Here is a 15,653-nt window from a genome sequence, read left to right as displayed (position 1 = left end):
TCGGAATGTCGCTCCGTTGCCTTCGCCTCTTCTTGCTGGGCAGTTAGATCGGGAAACGGATGGCAGTTAATTTACTAGGCGGGACCATGGGCCGCCCACGAGGGTTTTGCAGTTTGGGATACGGCCTCGGGGAAGCGCTGTCTTCCTGCCTCGGGGGCTGGGAAGTGGTAACACAGGGGCACATTCCTGGCCCGGCCGGTTAGAAGGCTGTCACGCGCTTTGGGCAAAAGTATTCTTTTGGAACTCAGCTACCTTTTCGAATGGGGCTGCTTTCATGGGGACATATATCTCTTTTGGGGCGGGGGGGGGGCGGGGGTTATGTTATACGTGAACCTGAGCACCTTTAAGTTATGTCGATGTTTAATGTCACGTTGTTGGTGTTGATGTACATGTTAGAATCGGTGTGTTGTGGTGTTTGTTTTAAGGATGATCTTTAAAAATATATATATATTTTTTATTTCAGAGAGGAAGGGGGGAGAGGGAGAGAGAGAGAGAAATGTCAACGATGAGAGAATCACTGATCGGCTGCCTCCTGCACGCCCCACACTGGGATCGAGCCCGCAACCCGGGCCTGTGCCCTGACCAGGAATCGAACCCTGACCTCCTGGTTCCTAGGTCGACGCTCAGCCCCTGAGCCACGCCGGCCGGGCTGGAATACTTTTGACTTGAGAGGTCAGTGGTTCTTAACTACAGAGCCAACTGGGACTCTGTTTATTAAAATACATTCTCCTCAATGAAGATACTTGAAAGTGTGACGTGAGGATGTTTCTCTTCGTCCCTTTTGGCGTGGCGTGGCGTGTCAATGCTGTTTGATTCTCCGTGACCATCGCTGAGCCTCCGTTTACTTCTGTCGTTTTCATTCATGTGTTTGCTCCGTCCCTCGGAGAGCAGCGTCCGCAGTGTGTGCAGCGTGTTTCCACTTTGCATTTAGTTTGAACCACGTAGGAGCCACGTGTGACTTACTTGGCAAACGTATTTGATGTGAAGGCGTTGGGGATACTCGCTTCTCACTCCCTCTTTCCAATGGTCCTTTTAAACCTGGTCCCCTGGCCGCCCTCTCAGGCTCCTGCCCCAGCTTCCCCCCTCTGTCTTCCCCCGAGCGCCGGGCGTGGGGACGGCGGGGCCCTGGTCAGGAGAGCGAGGACGGGGGACCATGAGCAGGATGGGCCCTGAGCCGTGGCGGAAGGCGTCCCGGGGACTCTGCTGTCCACCGCTTCCAGCCCAGCCTCCTTCCGGTCCCCGAGCCCCACGCGGCGCGTTTGGTGGGCACGGGCACCGAGGGAGGCCGTGGAACTGACCTCAGTGTCCGCGACGTCGCTGCCGCGTATCTGCCGCTGCCGTGGCCCGTCAGGGCCAAGGTGTGTGTCCGCAGGTGAGGACCCCCATCTGCTGGGACCCCAGTGGCTTCTGGGAAGCAGGACCTTCGCGCCTTCGTTCTCCCTGACGGGGGCGTTCACTCCGAGACGAATTTGCCGTTGGTTCTTGGAAGGGGGTCCCGTGAAAACCAGCGACGTCCCAGTGTCTTCACTGACATGCGTGTGCACGTGTTCGTTTGGTCCACGTGTTTCTGTCTGTCCGTCCGCCTGTTTGTTGTTGTTAATCCTCACGGGAGGGTACATTTTCATTCGTTTTTCGAGAGTGGAAGGGATGGGGGGGGAGGGAGAGAGAAACATCGATGCGAGAGAGACACATTGTGCCTCGATCCCGGCCAGGATCGAACCGGCAACCAGGTTCCCCCGACCCTTCCGTGTGTGGGCCAGTGCTCTAACCACTGAGCAGGCCCGGTTCACGTGTCCACACGCTCCTTCCCAGGATTCCTTACTCTCCCTTTCTTTAAAAAATATATATTTGTGCCCTAGCTGGTTTGGCTCAGTGGATAGAGCATTGGACTGCAGATTGGAAGGTCTTGGGTTCGATTCCCGGTCAGGGCACATGCTTGGGTTGTGGGCTCGATCCCTGTGGGGGTGTGTAGGAGGCAGCCGATCAGTGATTCTCTCTCATCATTGATGTTTCTTTCTATCTCTCTCTCTTTCCCTTCTTCTCTGAAATCAATAAAAGTATATTAAAATAAATAAATAAATAAATAAATAAATAAATAAATATTTGTATTGATTTCAGAGAGGGAGAGGGAAAGAGAGAAACATCAATGATGAGAGAGAATCACTGATTGGCTGCCCCCTGCACGCCCCACTCTGGGGGTCAAGCCTGCAACCTGGGCCTGTGCCCTGACCGTGACCGGGAGTCAAACCGTGACCTCCTGGTTTATAGGTCAACGCTCAGCCGCTGAGCCACGCCGGCTGCGCCATCTCGTGCGTTTTTAACGTGCACGCAAACCGTGAGCGCGTGGTGTTTTGTTTTGTTTTGAAGAAACGGCCCAGAAGTTCCCTCCTCCGGGAGTGTAGCTCGGCCCCGGAGGCGCCTGCTGGGCAGCGCGCGCTTCGCGCCTGGTTATTCCCTGCAGTGACCCTCTCAGGCACGGCCGTTCTCTCTGCTTCACGGGGAGGGAACCGAGGCAGGAGGCCACACAGCTCGTAGGCGGCAGCCAGGGTCCGACCCACGCGGCCTGGCCCAGGAACCTCGGGCCCCGGCCCCGGCTGTGGGCACGGGCCGCTGCGGGCCGGCGTTCTGGCGGTGTGTGTGAAGGCTTGTGGTTCGCGGCGAGGCCGCTCGGCAGATCCGCACAGGGAGACCGAGCGTTGGAGGTGGCAGCGCAGGGTCTGTTAACGGGCCTGCGCCCCACGTTGCTCACGGAAAGGCGGTTAGACACGTCGTTCTGGAAGCGAGGTGCAGCTTGGGGGGAAGTGTCACTTGTTAGGCCGAGTGGGTGGGTGGGAACCGGTCACGGGGCCAACGGGAAGGTCAGCACGCAGGAGAGGGCGTGTGGTCCGTGCCGGCCTAGCGCCGGGGAGCGCCCGGGGCAGGAGTGGGAGCCCAGGGCTCACCTAGTTCCCATGATGCTCTGGGGCTCCCCGAGGTCCGACCGAGGAGCAGGAGGGCTGTGCTGGGAGCCAGTCCTGCCGAGACAGGTGGACAGACCCCACGCGGTTTGTCCGTCCCGAGCCGAAGGCTTTTTTTTTTTTTATGTGCCTCAGGCATGAAACAGCTCTGGCCACCGATACAGGCATCAAGCTAGGATGAACTAAGGACTGTACATCTGCTTTGCCCCTGATTGATATAAGAGCAACATCACCAATCAGATGTCTCCTTGCCCATTGCCAGGGGGGGCTTTTTAAAAAATATATTTTTTTATTGATTTCAGAGAGGAAGGAAGAGGGAGAGGGAGAGAAAGAAACATCCATGACGAGAGGGAATCACTGATCGGCTGCCTCCTGCACGCCCCACACTGGGGATGGAGCCCACAACCCGGGCCTGTGCCCTGACCAGGAATCCAACCGTGACCTCCTGGTTCCTAGGTCGATGCTCCACCCCTGAGCCACGCCCACCTGGCGCACCTGTCACTTTTCTGAAGAGGCAGGTGTGGGGGCACCCGCTCCCCCTGGATTCACTGATTTCCCTTGAACCCGGGTGGGGACGGGAGGAGCCGCACGCCCCGCGCGTGTCCCCTGTGCCCCGCCCGCCCGCCCGCCGCGTCTGCAGTCCCTGTGCCGGGCCCTGAGCCGCTAACGCTCCTCTCTTGTTTCAGCTATCTGTACAAGAATGAGATCCAGGCGATTGACAGGCACGCCTTTCAGGGACTTTCCTCCCTAGAACAACTGTAAGTGGCCCCATTGCCCGCTGCTTCTCAGGGGCTCCCGCCCGTGCCGTGTGCATGACGCATGCTGTGCGTGTGGGCGTGGGGGCACGTGCATGCCAGGACCCGCGCGCTGGCCTCCTGCGGCCACGTGACTGTCCGCCCGCCCGGCCCCGGCCCTGTGCCCGTCACTGGGATACAGACCGTGAGACCGACCGGCCCCGTACCCCCGGTGCCCCCGGCGTGAGAGAGAGACAGACGTGCACGTGGGTCCGAGCGCGTGGAGGTCCTTCGGGGACAAGGGTGGGGCCGTGCGGACGGGAAGCTGCTGTCCTTGTCCCGTTTCCTGTTTGTGCATCCGAGGTGATGTCATTGCTGTGGGGAGAACACACTGTTTGCACGTGTTTCTCGTCCGCGCACGCGGAAGGCTGGCTCTCGGGAATTCCTACTTGGCTGCGCAGTCAGCAGCTCGGTTTTGAGGAGGATTCCTGGGAAAAGCAGTTTTTCCAGCCGGCTTGGCCGGTCCTGAGCGGCAGCTGTGCCAGGGACTCTGTGTTGTCAGCTTTCCTCCCGGGGACGGGAGGCGGCTGTCGGCCGCGGCAGCCTCACGCTCTGCGCGCGGCCTGGGCCACGTGCGCGACTGGCAGGTCCGAGCCCTCTGGGCGGAGCTGGGCTGGGCTCCCCGGAACCACGCACGGGCGCATGTGTCCCAAGAAGCACTTACCCAGTCGAGCCAGAGCTGGCTGTGGAAGGTTCTGGTTGGATCCGGGCTCCTTCGGGCGCTGCCCCGTGATAGAGGCCAGAGGAGGGGCGGTGACCTGGCTGTGGGCCCCGAGGCCTGAGGTCGGCAGGTCCCCTGTGGCCCGTCCTCACCCTCCTGACAGACTCAGTCACTGGTCTGAGGTGTCCTGGGAAGCTGGCCGGAGAGACCCGGCGCCTGCAGGACGGGGTGCGGGCAGGGGAGGTGGCGACCCTGGAGTTAGTGATCTGGGAAGGAGTCTCTGACGATGGAGGGTGAGTTTTGAGAAACTTCCCTCTGTTTGTGCTCATGACACGGGCCGCCGTCACGGCTGCCTGTCCCAGAGTCCGGGAAGGACCTGGCGTTTAAACGTGTGCTCGGTGGGGAGGGCGCCTGGGGCAGGGGGACCCCCCGTGCCGTGTGGCCAGGAGGGCCTCCAGCAGAAGCACCCAGAAGGGTTTGACTTCAGGAAAGAAAAAAACACACCCCCTTTTCAAAGTGGGGAAAGCAGTGTTCAGGAAAATCCGAAGAGGAGACGTCTTACATGCAAAGACTACCACCTCGGGTCAGGAGACATTCGAGGAAACACGTCATCTCACTGAACTCGGCCCTTTTCCTTCCGCGATTCCCCAGTAGCTTCTGTAGCTGATGGTGTCGAATTAACGTTGCTCCCCTCCCCCGAATCCACGTGTAAGTGGCAGGTTTGAATGACGGTGTTCACACACGCGTGTCTGTACGCCGACCGGAAAGGTCCAGGTATTGTGAGAGTGGTCAGTGGGTGGGCAGTCACCCCGCTCCATTCCCAGGTGTGACAGGAACGCGGCCGGGGTGTCTGACCAGTGTCCCTGTCCATTCTCATACAGAGTCAGCCCCAGTTTGCAGGTGTATTGAGCCTGTCTAGTTCTAGAATCATCTATTGACGGATGAATTTGAAATGACTTTAGAAAACAAATTTCAGCTGGAAATCTAATTAAAATTGTTTTTCTTTTTTGACTTCTCTAGATACCTGCACTTCAACCAGATAGAAACCCTGGACCCCGAGTCCTTTCAGCACCTGCCCAAGCTGGAAAGGCTGTAAGTGCCTGCTGTCCTGACTGACCCTCTGGGCCAGGGGGCGGGGCCGGGAGGAGGCGGGGCCTGGCCAGCCAGGAAGGGGCGGGACTTGATGGGGTGAGGGCGGGGCTAGGGTGGGGGCGGGGCCGGGCCAGTCAGGGAGGGGCTTGATGGGGCGAGGGCAGGGTGGGGCTGGGAAGGGGCGGGGCCGGGCCAGCCAGGGAAGGGCGGGGCCTGATGGGGTGAGGGCGGGGCCAAGCTAGCTAGGGAGGGGCGTGGCCATGGGCTCAGCCCTCTGCTGAGATGGAGTGGAGGCCACTGTCTGTTAAAACTCCTGAAGATGCTCTCGGTATAACATCTATCTGTCCAGCAGTTCCGAAGCAGGACTAACAGTTTTCTCTTTACGTGGGGATGACGGTAAAACAGTTGACTTCTCTTCTGGACTCGTTCTTCATCTCCTTGGTGTTGAATAGACGCAGTCATTGTGGTTTAAAAAGCAGATCTATTCGACTGTTTGTGATCTTCCCTGTACAGCTAAGCCGTCTTTTTAAAAGCAGGTTCTTGTCTCTTTCCACAGGTTTTTACACAACAACCGAATCGCACACTTGGTCCCGGGGACGTTTAACCACTTGGAATCCATGAAAAGACTGTAAGTTGTGCTGTCTTCTCTGCGCCCCCCACGCCCGGGCCTCCGTCCTGGGCGTGGCGAGGTGTGTGTCTCCGTCTGGGTGCAGCTCAGGAGACGGACCTACTCAGGGGACGGAATCCACCTGTTAGAAGGCCCAGGGGGGGTGGCAATCAGTTATTTCTCGAGAAGGCAGATAAGGTATTTCAAAAGCCATTTCAGAGTCTTCAGCTTGATTTTAATTCACGTTGCCTATGTCCCCCGTGGGAATAAAGTCCGTCTGTGCGGAGCCCTGCTCCGTGGTCCATGCCTGCCGTTAGGGGTTCACGTCCGTAAACACACGAAGTGGACCGGGGCTGCCCCGTTTCTCAAGGCCTCCAAAGTAATTGTTCTCACGCCGAGTCATTGCTTATAACAGACTCAGGGAGCGGCCGTGCTGATGGGAAAAGCTGACATGTGTTTTTCCTTTCGGTTTGAAGGCCGTGCTTCCGGTCATTAGCTCTTCAGTACAGAGGACCGCACTGAAGAAATGAGACAGACTTTCATCACCATTTGTTACTCTATCCTTTAGGACAGGGGTCGGCAAACTCATCAGTCCACAGAGCCAGATACCAACAGGACAACGATTGAAATTTCTTTTGAGTCAAATTTTTTAAACTTAAACTTCTTCTAACACCACTTCTTCGAAATAGACTCGCCCAGGCCGTGGTGTTTTGTGGAAGAGCCACACTCAAGGGGCCAAAGAGCCGCATGTGGCTCGCGAGCCGCAGTTTGCCGACTGTGGCTTTAGGATAAAGCAGTCACCAGCCAAAGTAAGACTCACATTTTAGCGGGGAGATAGGATGCGTGCTGCCCGGGGAAGGATAAATGGGAGAGAGGCAGAGACCCGGCCAGGGGGGCCGGCCCACGGGGTGAAGCATGTGCTCTGTTCCCAGCCCTTTTCAGACTGAGCCAGTCCTTCAGCCTTCATCCTCTCTTCTCTGCCCTGTTTGTCCCCGACTTTGCTCCGTCTGTGAACGCCTAGGTTTGGGGGCCTGTTCTCACCCCAGATGCCAGAGGGGAGCACCGACTTGGCGGGCTTCCATCCCTTGTCCCTCACCAGCTGGTCCACTGCTCTGCCCCGGCCTGTCCCACACACAGAGAACCTGCTATTCTGAGGGGCCGCCGGGTCCGAGGGAGCCAGGCACGTGCCTCAGCCTGTTCGTGCCCTCCGGTCCCCGAAGCCGCCCCACCGGAGGGCCCGAACACAGGGGAGTGGTGTCCCGATGAGGGACCGAGCTTGAGGTCTCTGCCTGCTGGGCAGCACCTCACCCCTCCCTGCAGATCCCCGGACCCTTGGTGTCTCCTCCTGGGGAGCCAGTACATCCCACCAGGGGGGTCATCAGAGACATGACCGTCCAGGCAGAGGACCAGTCTGCCCCCGGTTCCCCACGGAGCCTGTGTCCAGGGAAAGACAGATGGGGGGGCGGGGAGTGACATCACAGGCCTCGGGCTCCCGGGGGGCCTGGGCCTGCCGTGTGGACTCAGAATGGTGAGGTCACCCCGCGCTCCCACACCTTAGCTCTGAGCCCCAGAGAGCCTCCTCGGTGAGCCGCGCAGCACCTGCCTGAGGATTTCGTGACGAGCCCCTCCCGTCCGTTCCCCACGCCTGTTCGTAACCAGCCGCCGTGTCACGTGGTGGCGCCCCTGTCGGCAGCAGCAGCGTCTTACCTGTGGGCTGTGTCCCACACGCAGCGGACATTCCCCGGGGGAGGGGACCCCTCCCTGCGCCGGGCAGCACCTTTCAGGAAAACTCACCTCTGAGATTTGTGCTTTACGAGCTGGATTCAGAAATAACCCCCAGCCCTAGCCGGTCTGGCTCAGTGAATAGAACGTCGGCCTGCGGACTGGAGTGTCCTGGGTTCGATTCCGGTCAAGGGCACGTCCCTCGGTTGCAGGCTCCGGCCCTGGTTGGGGTGCGTGCAGGAGGCAACCAATCGATGTGTCTCTCCCACATCGATGTTTCTCTCTCTGTCTCGCCCTCCCCCTTCCACACTCAAAAAAAAAAAAAAAAAAAATCAATGGAAAAACATCAGGTGAGGATTAACAAAAAGAATAACGAAGACAACCCTTTGCAAAGTAGCACTTCCCTGCAGAATATGCATGATTTAAAAAACAAGAAGGAAATGAACCCCGACCTTGGGACGGTTAAGGGTGCAGCGAGATAACGTGATGACAGTGCCTGGACGGGCGGTGCAGGGCCGGGAGTCTGGGGGTGCAGGGCCGGGAGTCTGGGGGTATCACGGCTCCTTCCCGCAGGCGGCTGGACTCCAACGCGCTTCACTGCGACTGCGAGATCCTGTGGCTGGCGGACCTGCTGAAGGCCTACGCCAGGTCGGGGAACGCGCAGGCAGCGGCCACCTGCGAGTACCCCAGGCGCATCCAGGGCCGGTCGGTGGCCACCATCACCCCGGAAGAGCTGGACTGTGGTGAGTGAGCGCGTGGGCGTGGCCGAGCGTGTGGGTGTGGCCGAGAGTGTGGGTGTGGGCGTGGCTGAGGGTGTGGGCGTGGCCGAGGGTGTGGGTGTGGGTGGGCGTGGCTGATGGTGTGGGCGTGGCCGAGCGTGTGGGTGCGGGCGTGGCCGAGAGCATGGGCGTGGCCGAGCGTGTGGATGTGGCCGAGAGTGTGGGCATGGCTGAGGGTGTGGATGTGGGTGTGGGCATGGCTGAGGGTGTGGATGTGGGTGTGGGCGTGGCTGAGGGTGTGGGCGTGGCCGAGCGTGTGGGCGTGGCTGAGGCTGTGGGCGTGGCCGAGCGTGTGGGTGTGGCCGAGCGTGTGGATGTGGGTGTGGGCATGGCTGAGGCTGTGGGCGTGGCCGAGCGTGTGGGCGTGGCCGAGGGTGTGGGCGTGGCCGAGAGCGTGGGCGTGGCCGAGCGTGTGGATGTGGGTGTGGGCATGCGCCGCCCTGGCTTCCGCTGTCCCGGGCTGGTCCCCAGAGTCAAGTCTTGGTGGGGCCTGAGGAGCAGCCTCCGTGCAAAGCCCTGCTCTGTAGTGTCTGTAAGAAGGCATTTCTTTTTTATAAACCTTTTATAAAAATATCTTTTTAGCCCTGGCTGGTTTGGCTCAGTGGATAGAGCATCAGCCTGTGAACTAAAGGGTCCTGGGTTCGATTCTGGTCAGGGGCACATGCCTGGGTTGCCAGCTTGATTCCTAGTGGTGGGGCGTGCAGGAGGCAGCTGATCAATGATTCTCTCTCATCATTGATGTTTCTATCTCTCTCCCTCTCCCTTCCTCTCTGAAATCAATAAAAACGTATTTTAAAAAAATATATTTTTGATTTTAGAGCGAGAGGAAGAGAGAAACATCAATGAGAGAAATATTGATCAGTTGCCTCCTGCAAGCCCCCTAATAGGGACCCAGGCAGCAACCTGGGCATGTGCCCTGACCAGGAATCGAACCCGTGACCTCCTGGTTCATAGATCAACACTCAGCTACTGAGCCACGCCGGTGGGCCTTTGAGTGTTACTTGGAGGTCCCTGCAAAAAGCAGCAGAATGAAGCGCACTGCCGCCGCCTTCTTGTTGCTCCCTTGCCCGCCTGGGTGTAGCGGACCCCTGGGTGGAGTGCAGGGGGGGGGAGGCGGGGCGGCGGGGGGGCGGGGGAGGGGTACGGGAGCTGAGCCTCTGCCCCACGCCCTGGGCGGTGACCTCACTGGGTGCGAGGCCGGTTCCCCCACCAGTAGCCACGGAAAAGCAGAACCGCCTCAGATCGCAGAACCGCCTTCCTCGCGAATGCCAGGAGCCCGGCCTGTCCTTCCATTTCAGCCCCTTTCGGTGCTAAAACGAGTTTCTGGCGCCTCCGAGGCAGCGCGGCGCTTTCCCGCGTGAAAGGCGAGCGGTGCGCGTGCAGAGCCTGGGCTGCGCATGCGCCGCTGCGGATCGGGCACGTGCGGGGCGGGCACGTGCGGGGCGCATGCGCGCGCCTCCTCGCCCTCCGCCCTGGGCTCCGGGGCTGCGGGACGGGCATGGCTTCCCGCTCTCTGTTCACGGGAACGGGTGGGCCCGGGAGGAGGCCGGCGCCCTGCGGCCCCCTGGGCCGGTGAGGGTGGGCGTTAGGGGGCTGCAGGGACACCCCCTCCGGAGGACCCCCCCGCAGGGACACCCCCCGCAGGGACACCCCCTCCGGAGGACCCCCGCAGGGACACCCCCCTCAGGGACACCCCCTCCGGAGGACCCCCCGCAGGGACACCCCTCAGGGACACCCCCTCCGGAGGACCCCCCGCAGGGACACCCCTCAGGGACACCCCCCGCAGGGACACCCCTCAGGGACACCCCCATCTGGAGGGACACCCCGCACGCGGGTGGGAACGCCAGGCTGAGCCGCCGCTGGGCCCGGACTGGCTCCCGTGACGGGCTTGGGGGGCTGTTCCCGCGGCGGGTGGACCCCGAACCCCGGCTCCTTGTCGCGCAGAAAGGCCCCGGATCACGTCGGAGCCCCAGGACGCCGACGTCACGTTGGGGAACACGGTGTTCTTCACCTGCAGAGCCGAGGGCAACCCCAAGCCCGAGATCATCTGGCTGCGGAACAAGTAAGGGGGTGCTGGGCCGCTGCGTCACCCCCCCTGCAGGGCCCGTGTGTTCCTCCTCCTGGGGACACGTGTGCAGAGAGCTCTCATCATCAATGTTTGTCTCTCCCTTCCTCTCGGAAACCAATAGAAGTTAAATAGGTGAATAAATGAATGAATAAATGAAAGGTGGAGGAGAGCAGATTGGCTCACATCTCTGTAAATGAACAAGGTGACCCTAAAAGTTAAAATGGCTGAGCCTGTCATGGCCCGGAGAGCCGCCCCTGAGCGCCTGCCTCACCTGCTGGGCCAAGTGCTCACGGGAGGGAACGGCCACATCAGTCAGGGTCCTACTTGTGGGGCCTGGGTGACTGCTCCCACCCGGACACAAGAAGGAGACGGGTTTCCGTTCGGGGGCTTGTTGCAGGGGGAGGAGAGTGAGGGTGGGGTAGGTTGGGGAGAGTCGGGGTGGGGGCAGGTTGGGGAGAGTGAGGGGGGTGACAGGGGTTGGGGGGAGGTAGGGGAGAGGGGGGGGGCAGGTAGGGGAGAGTGGGGGTGGGGGCAGGTAGGGGAGAGTGAGGGGGTAGGTCGGGGAGAGTCGGGGTGGGGGCAGGTAGGGGAGAGTGGGGGGGCAGGTAGGGAAGAGTGGGGGGGAGGTAGGGGAGAGTGGGGGGTGGGGGCAGATAGGGGAGAGTGGGGGGTGACAGGGGGTGGGGGGAGGGGGAGAGAGCAGGGCTGGCGTCTGTAGACGGGGCCCAGGGCCCCGCGTGCCCAGCACAGGGCGCTGCCCCCCAGCAGGCTGTCCTGCCCCCCGTCACCGTCTGCTGTAGGAAGGGGGGCATTCCTGCCCGTTGTCTGGACGGAGGGACGGTGGTGGTTGCCGCCCGCGTGTTCTTTTTCCCCTTAGGAACCGCCCGCTGTGAACGGTTTGCCTTCATGGCGAGCACGTGCGACTGAGAGACCCACAGCTGGGCTCCCCAGCGAGGCTGCAGCGCAGACGCTGTTCCCAGAAACACCCACTCGGTCCGGCTGTTGGGAACGTTCCTGGAGGCAGGGCCGCCCCCCCCCCCCCCCCCATGCGCTGGGGCCCTGGGACGCAGCGTCCACGCGGACCGGCCGCGGCGGGGGTGGAGCCTGAGCTGACGGACGGACGTGTCCTTGCAGCAACGAGCTGAGCATGAAGGCGGACTCGCGCCTGAACCTGCTGGACGACGGCACGCTGATGATCCAGAACACGCGGGAGACGGACCAGGGCGTGTACCAGTGCATGGCCAAGAACGCGGCGGGCGAGGCCAAGACGCAGGAGGTGACCCTCAGGTACTTTGGGTCTCCAGGTACGTGATGGCCTTGACGTGGGGGTTCCTCCCAGGCTTGGCGTCCACGCCTCCCTCCCTCCCGCACCCCGGCTGCGGCCGCGGGGACCAGCCTGTGGCCGAAGCCCCTGCCATGGGCGCGGTCCCAGGGGAGTCATGACCTTGGCCCCGGCCCACATCGTCCCTCGTCCCGGACGGACGCTCCGTGGAAGCCGAGCAGGCAGTGCTGCGGGCGGCACCCGGGGGCGCCGGAGAGACGTCGCCCCACCTCTGACCCTCCCAGTCGCCCTGTGTTCCCGCTGGGCAGGGAGGTCTCTGTAGTGTTGGGTTTGGTTATTGAAAAAGGAGCCAAAACCTGGATTTTCATTAAAATTCCCAGGTCGAAGGTGTTGGCACCGATTTAAAAAGACGGTCTTGTCAGTGAGGCACGGCTGTGCCTCGGTCGGTCTGAGCGCCCTGCCCTCGTCCCCGTGTTTAACCTGAGACCTTGGTGGGAGGGGGACTGGCCTGGGAGGACGGCCCAGCCGCCACCTGCCGAGGGCACAGCCGCTGGGTGCCCTGTGGTCTGCACTGGCCCCCACCCGCCAGGACGGCTGCGTCCGTAACTGCCTCCGGGCGCTGGCCGCCACCTGGGCTTCCCCCTCAGCCGTCCTGGGGTTTCCCCGGTGCTCGGTGTTTCCGGCCACGGTCCGGCGGTGCCGGTGGTTGCTGAGGGTTTCTTTGTTTAGAGTCTCGGGTCTTTGAAACGGGTGTGGTGTTTGCCACATCCCGGCGCGTGGTCTCCTTTCTGTGAAGGAGAATTCCTGGTGTCGGATTTCAGCTCAAAGGGATGCCCTGCCTCGATCAAAGCCCTGGTCACACCACTCCCACCAGCAGCAGTCACAGGGCGCCCGTGGGCACCTGCTGTGGGAACGCCGGGGCTCCGGGCCCAGCGGCGGGGGCTGCCAGCGTGCGGAATCGGGGAACCCACAGCGCTGCAGGAACGTGTCTCAGAGCAGAGAGGCACCGCCAGTGAGGGGCTCGTTCAGGCAGCCGCTGCCGAGACCGGAGTGTTGAACCATCTAGGACCGTGGTCAGCACATCGAGGCTTGAGAGCCACATGCGGCTCACGAGCTGAGGTTTGCCGCTCTGTTGACGAATGAGTTTGCCGACCACTGACCTAGACTCTCGATTCCAATAATTACAGGCTGTTGCTGTTCCTTGTGATTAAGCCCCTGTCCCAGAGGTCGGCAAACCCATTCGTCAACAGAGCCGCAGTTTGCCGACCACGGCTCTAGGAGATTGTTTCTTCCCCGGGAGCAGTAGCCTTATTTGGGGTGCAAAGGCTCTCTAAAACACTCCTGAGGGCCCCCCGTGACCCGGGGCGAGGCCCGGCAGAGGGAGTGGCCTGAGGCAGCCCGTCCACCTGGACCGGCGAGATGTCCTACGGGCTGGATGGGGCCAACTGCCTATTTTCCTTAAAATCTGGGAACTAAGAACGGTTTTACGTTCTAATAGGGTTGGAAAACCTAAGCATTTTAGGCCCGTGGTATTGTAGGATCCATAGTAATTATGGGAGATCCGATTTCAGCGACTGTCGATTACATTTTACTGGAACGTAACCACACTCATCCTCCCCGGGTTGTCGGTGGCCGCACTCTGCTGCAGGGCAGAGCTGAGCAGGAGCAAAGCCTGCAAAGCCCAAAACACACGCTCCCTGGTCCTTTGCAGACACGTGCCCAGGCTGTGCTAACAGTTTAAATGTTTCTATTGATCGCCGAGGGGAAGGGAGAGGGAGAGAGAGAGAGAGAGACATCAGTGATGAGAGAGAATCGTCCATTGGCTGCCTCCTGCACGCCCCCTACTGGGGATGGAGCCCACAACCTGGGCATGTGCCCTGACTGGTTCATAGGTTGATGCTCAACCACTGAGCCACACCGTCGGGCTCTGGGGCCAGTTATAGCCGTAATTACAGGCTGACTCCTGAGCCTCCGGGAGTCACAGGGCTGTAGCACCATCTACTTAACCGGGTCCCTTTCGGGAACTATAGGGTTTGCCCCCCAAATCTTTTGCTATCACAGGCCCCTCTCCCTCTATCCAAAACCACTGGGCCAGGTGCTGGTTAAATTCAGACGTTTGGGAACTTTTTTCAGAAGGCCCCTCGGCTCATCAGTAAACACCTCAGCGTCCGGTGTGAACATTCATAGTGGAAAAATGAGGGCTCTGAGCGGCCCCGACCTTTATAAACAAGTGATGAAGTAATGTTGGATTCCGGGATCCTGGATGAGGGTGTGGGTCGGAAGAAATAACACAGCAATTAAATGAGACCTTTCACGTACCTGTCGTTTTTAAAAAATATTTTTTTATTGATTTCAGAGAGGGCGAGAGAAAGAGAAACATCAGTGATGAGAGAGAATGGTTGACTGGCTGCCTCCTGCACACCCCCTACTGGGGATCGAACCTGCAACCCGGGCATGTGCCCTGACTGGGAATCGAACCCGGGACCCTCCAGTCCACAGGCTGACGCTCTAGCCACTGAGCCAAATCGGCCAGGGCTGTCTCAGTGTAGTTTTTATTTGTGAAACTTATTATTTTATATGTTCTAACTATACTTTGAAAACAGTGTTTTATACCAATAAGAGCTACAGAGAGGCTTAACCAGAGTGACATAACGGATTCAGGAAAAGCCAAAATAAGGGCCCTCCTGCGTGTCCCATTGGAGAAATCGCCGTCCCCTCGCTCACAGGGCCCGCCCCTCAGGTGACCCAGGCAGCGGGCCGTGCGTATTCTCTGTGCATTTCTTAAACAACCACGACGAAGACGGGGACACGTGTGGTTAATGGTGTCTGTGTGACGGGAGCTTAGAGGTCGTGGGCAGAGCGAGTCGCGCGAACACAGAAAACACGCAGACGCTGATGCCAGACTCGAGGGATTAACTCGTTGTGTTTCGTCGTGACAGCTCGACCCGCTTTTGTAATCCAGCCGCAGAACACGGAGGTGCTGGTGGGCGAGAGCGTCACGCTGGAGTGCAGCGCCACGGGCCACCCGCTGCCCAGGATCGCCTGGACCCGCGGGGACCGCTCGCCCCTGCCCACGGACCCCCGCGTGAGCATCACGCCCTCGGGCGGCCTCTACATCCAGAACGTGGCGCAGGAGGACAGCGGGGAGTACACCTGCTTCGCGTCCAACAGCCTGGACAGCATCCACGCCACGGCCTTCATCATCGTCCAGGGTGAGCGCCCGGGGGCCCTCCGCCCGCAGCCCTGCCCGCGGGCCCTGGCGCGCCCTCCGCCTGATGGCCAGCAGCCCTGCCCGTGGGCCCCGGCGCGCCCTCCGCCTGATGGCCCGCAGCCCTGCCCGCGGGCCCGGCGCGCCCTCCGCCTGATGGCCCGCAGCCCTGCCCGTGGGCCCGGCGCGCCCTCCGCCTGATGGCCCGCAGCCCTGCCCGTGGGCCCCGGCGCGCCCTCCGCCTGATGGCCTGCAGCCCTGCCCGCGGGCCCCGGCGCGCCCTCCGCCTGATGGCCCGCAGCCTTGCCGTGGGCCCCGGCGCGCCCTCCGCCTGATGGCCCGCAGCCCTGCCCGTGGGCCCCGGCGCGCCCTCCGCCTGATGGCCGGCAGCCCTGCCCGCGGGCCCCGGCGCGCCCTCCGCCTGATGGCCAGCAGCCCTGCCCGCGGGCCCCGGCGCGCCCTCCGCCTGATGGCCCGCAGCCC

At 61.1% G+C, this 15,653-nt stretch overlaps 1 protein-coding gene and 1 pseudogene across 2 annotated transcripts in view; one reads left to right on the top strand and one right to left on the bottom strand.

Annotated features, from left to right (window-relative positions):
* The window catches only part of PXDN (peroxidasin), a 59,919-nt gene that overhangs the window by 28,312 nt on the left and 15,954 nt on the right, over positions 1-15,653 (top strand). The window contains exons 4-10 of one of the 2 annotated variants that reach the window (XM_054728325.1): positions 3,644-3,715; positions 5,433-5,504; positions 6,061-6,132; positions 8,407-8,576; positions 10,557-10,674; positions 11,815-11,984; positions 14,902-15,174. In XM_054728325.1, the coding sequence (XP_054584300.1) occupies positions 3,644-3,715; positions 5,433-5,504; positions 6,061-6,132; positions 8,407-8,576; positions 10,557-10,674; positions 11,815-11,984; positions 14,902-15,174 (947 nt within the window). The remainder of the gene's footprint in view (positions 1-3,643; positions 3,716-5,432; positions 5,505-6,060; positions 6,133-8,406; positions 8,577-10,556; positions 10,675-11,814; positions 11,985-14,901; positions 15,175-15,653) is intronic. The other variant, XM_054728326.1, reaches the window with a different exon arrangement.
* Positions 3,080-3,224, bottom strand: LOC129151967 (small nucleolar RNA SNORA48; annotated as a pseudogene).

The sequence above is a fragment of the Eptesicus fuscus genome, chromosome 16 (genome assembly GCF_027574615.1).
Source record: "Eptesicus fuscus isolate TK198812 chromosome 16, DD_ASM_mEF_20220401, whole genome shotgun sequence".
Lineage (NCBI taxonomy): Eukaryota > Metazoa > Chordata > Mammalia > Chiroptera > Vespertilionidae > Eptesicus > Eptesicus fuscus.
This window is presented reverse-complemented; position numbering and strand designations above follow the sequence as displayed.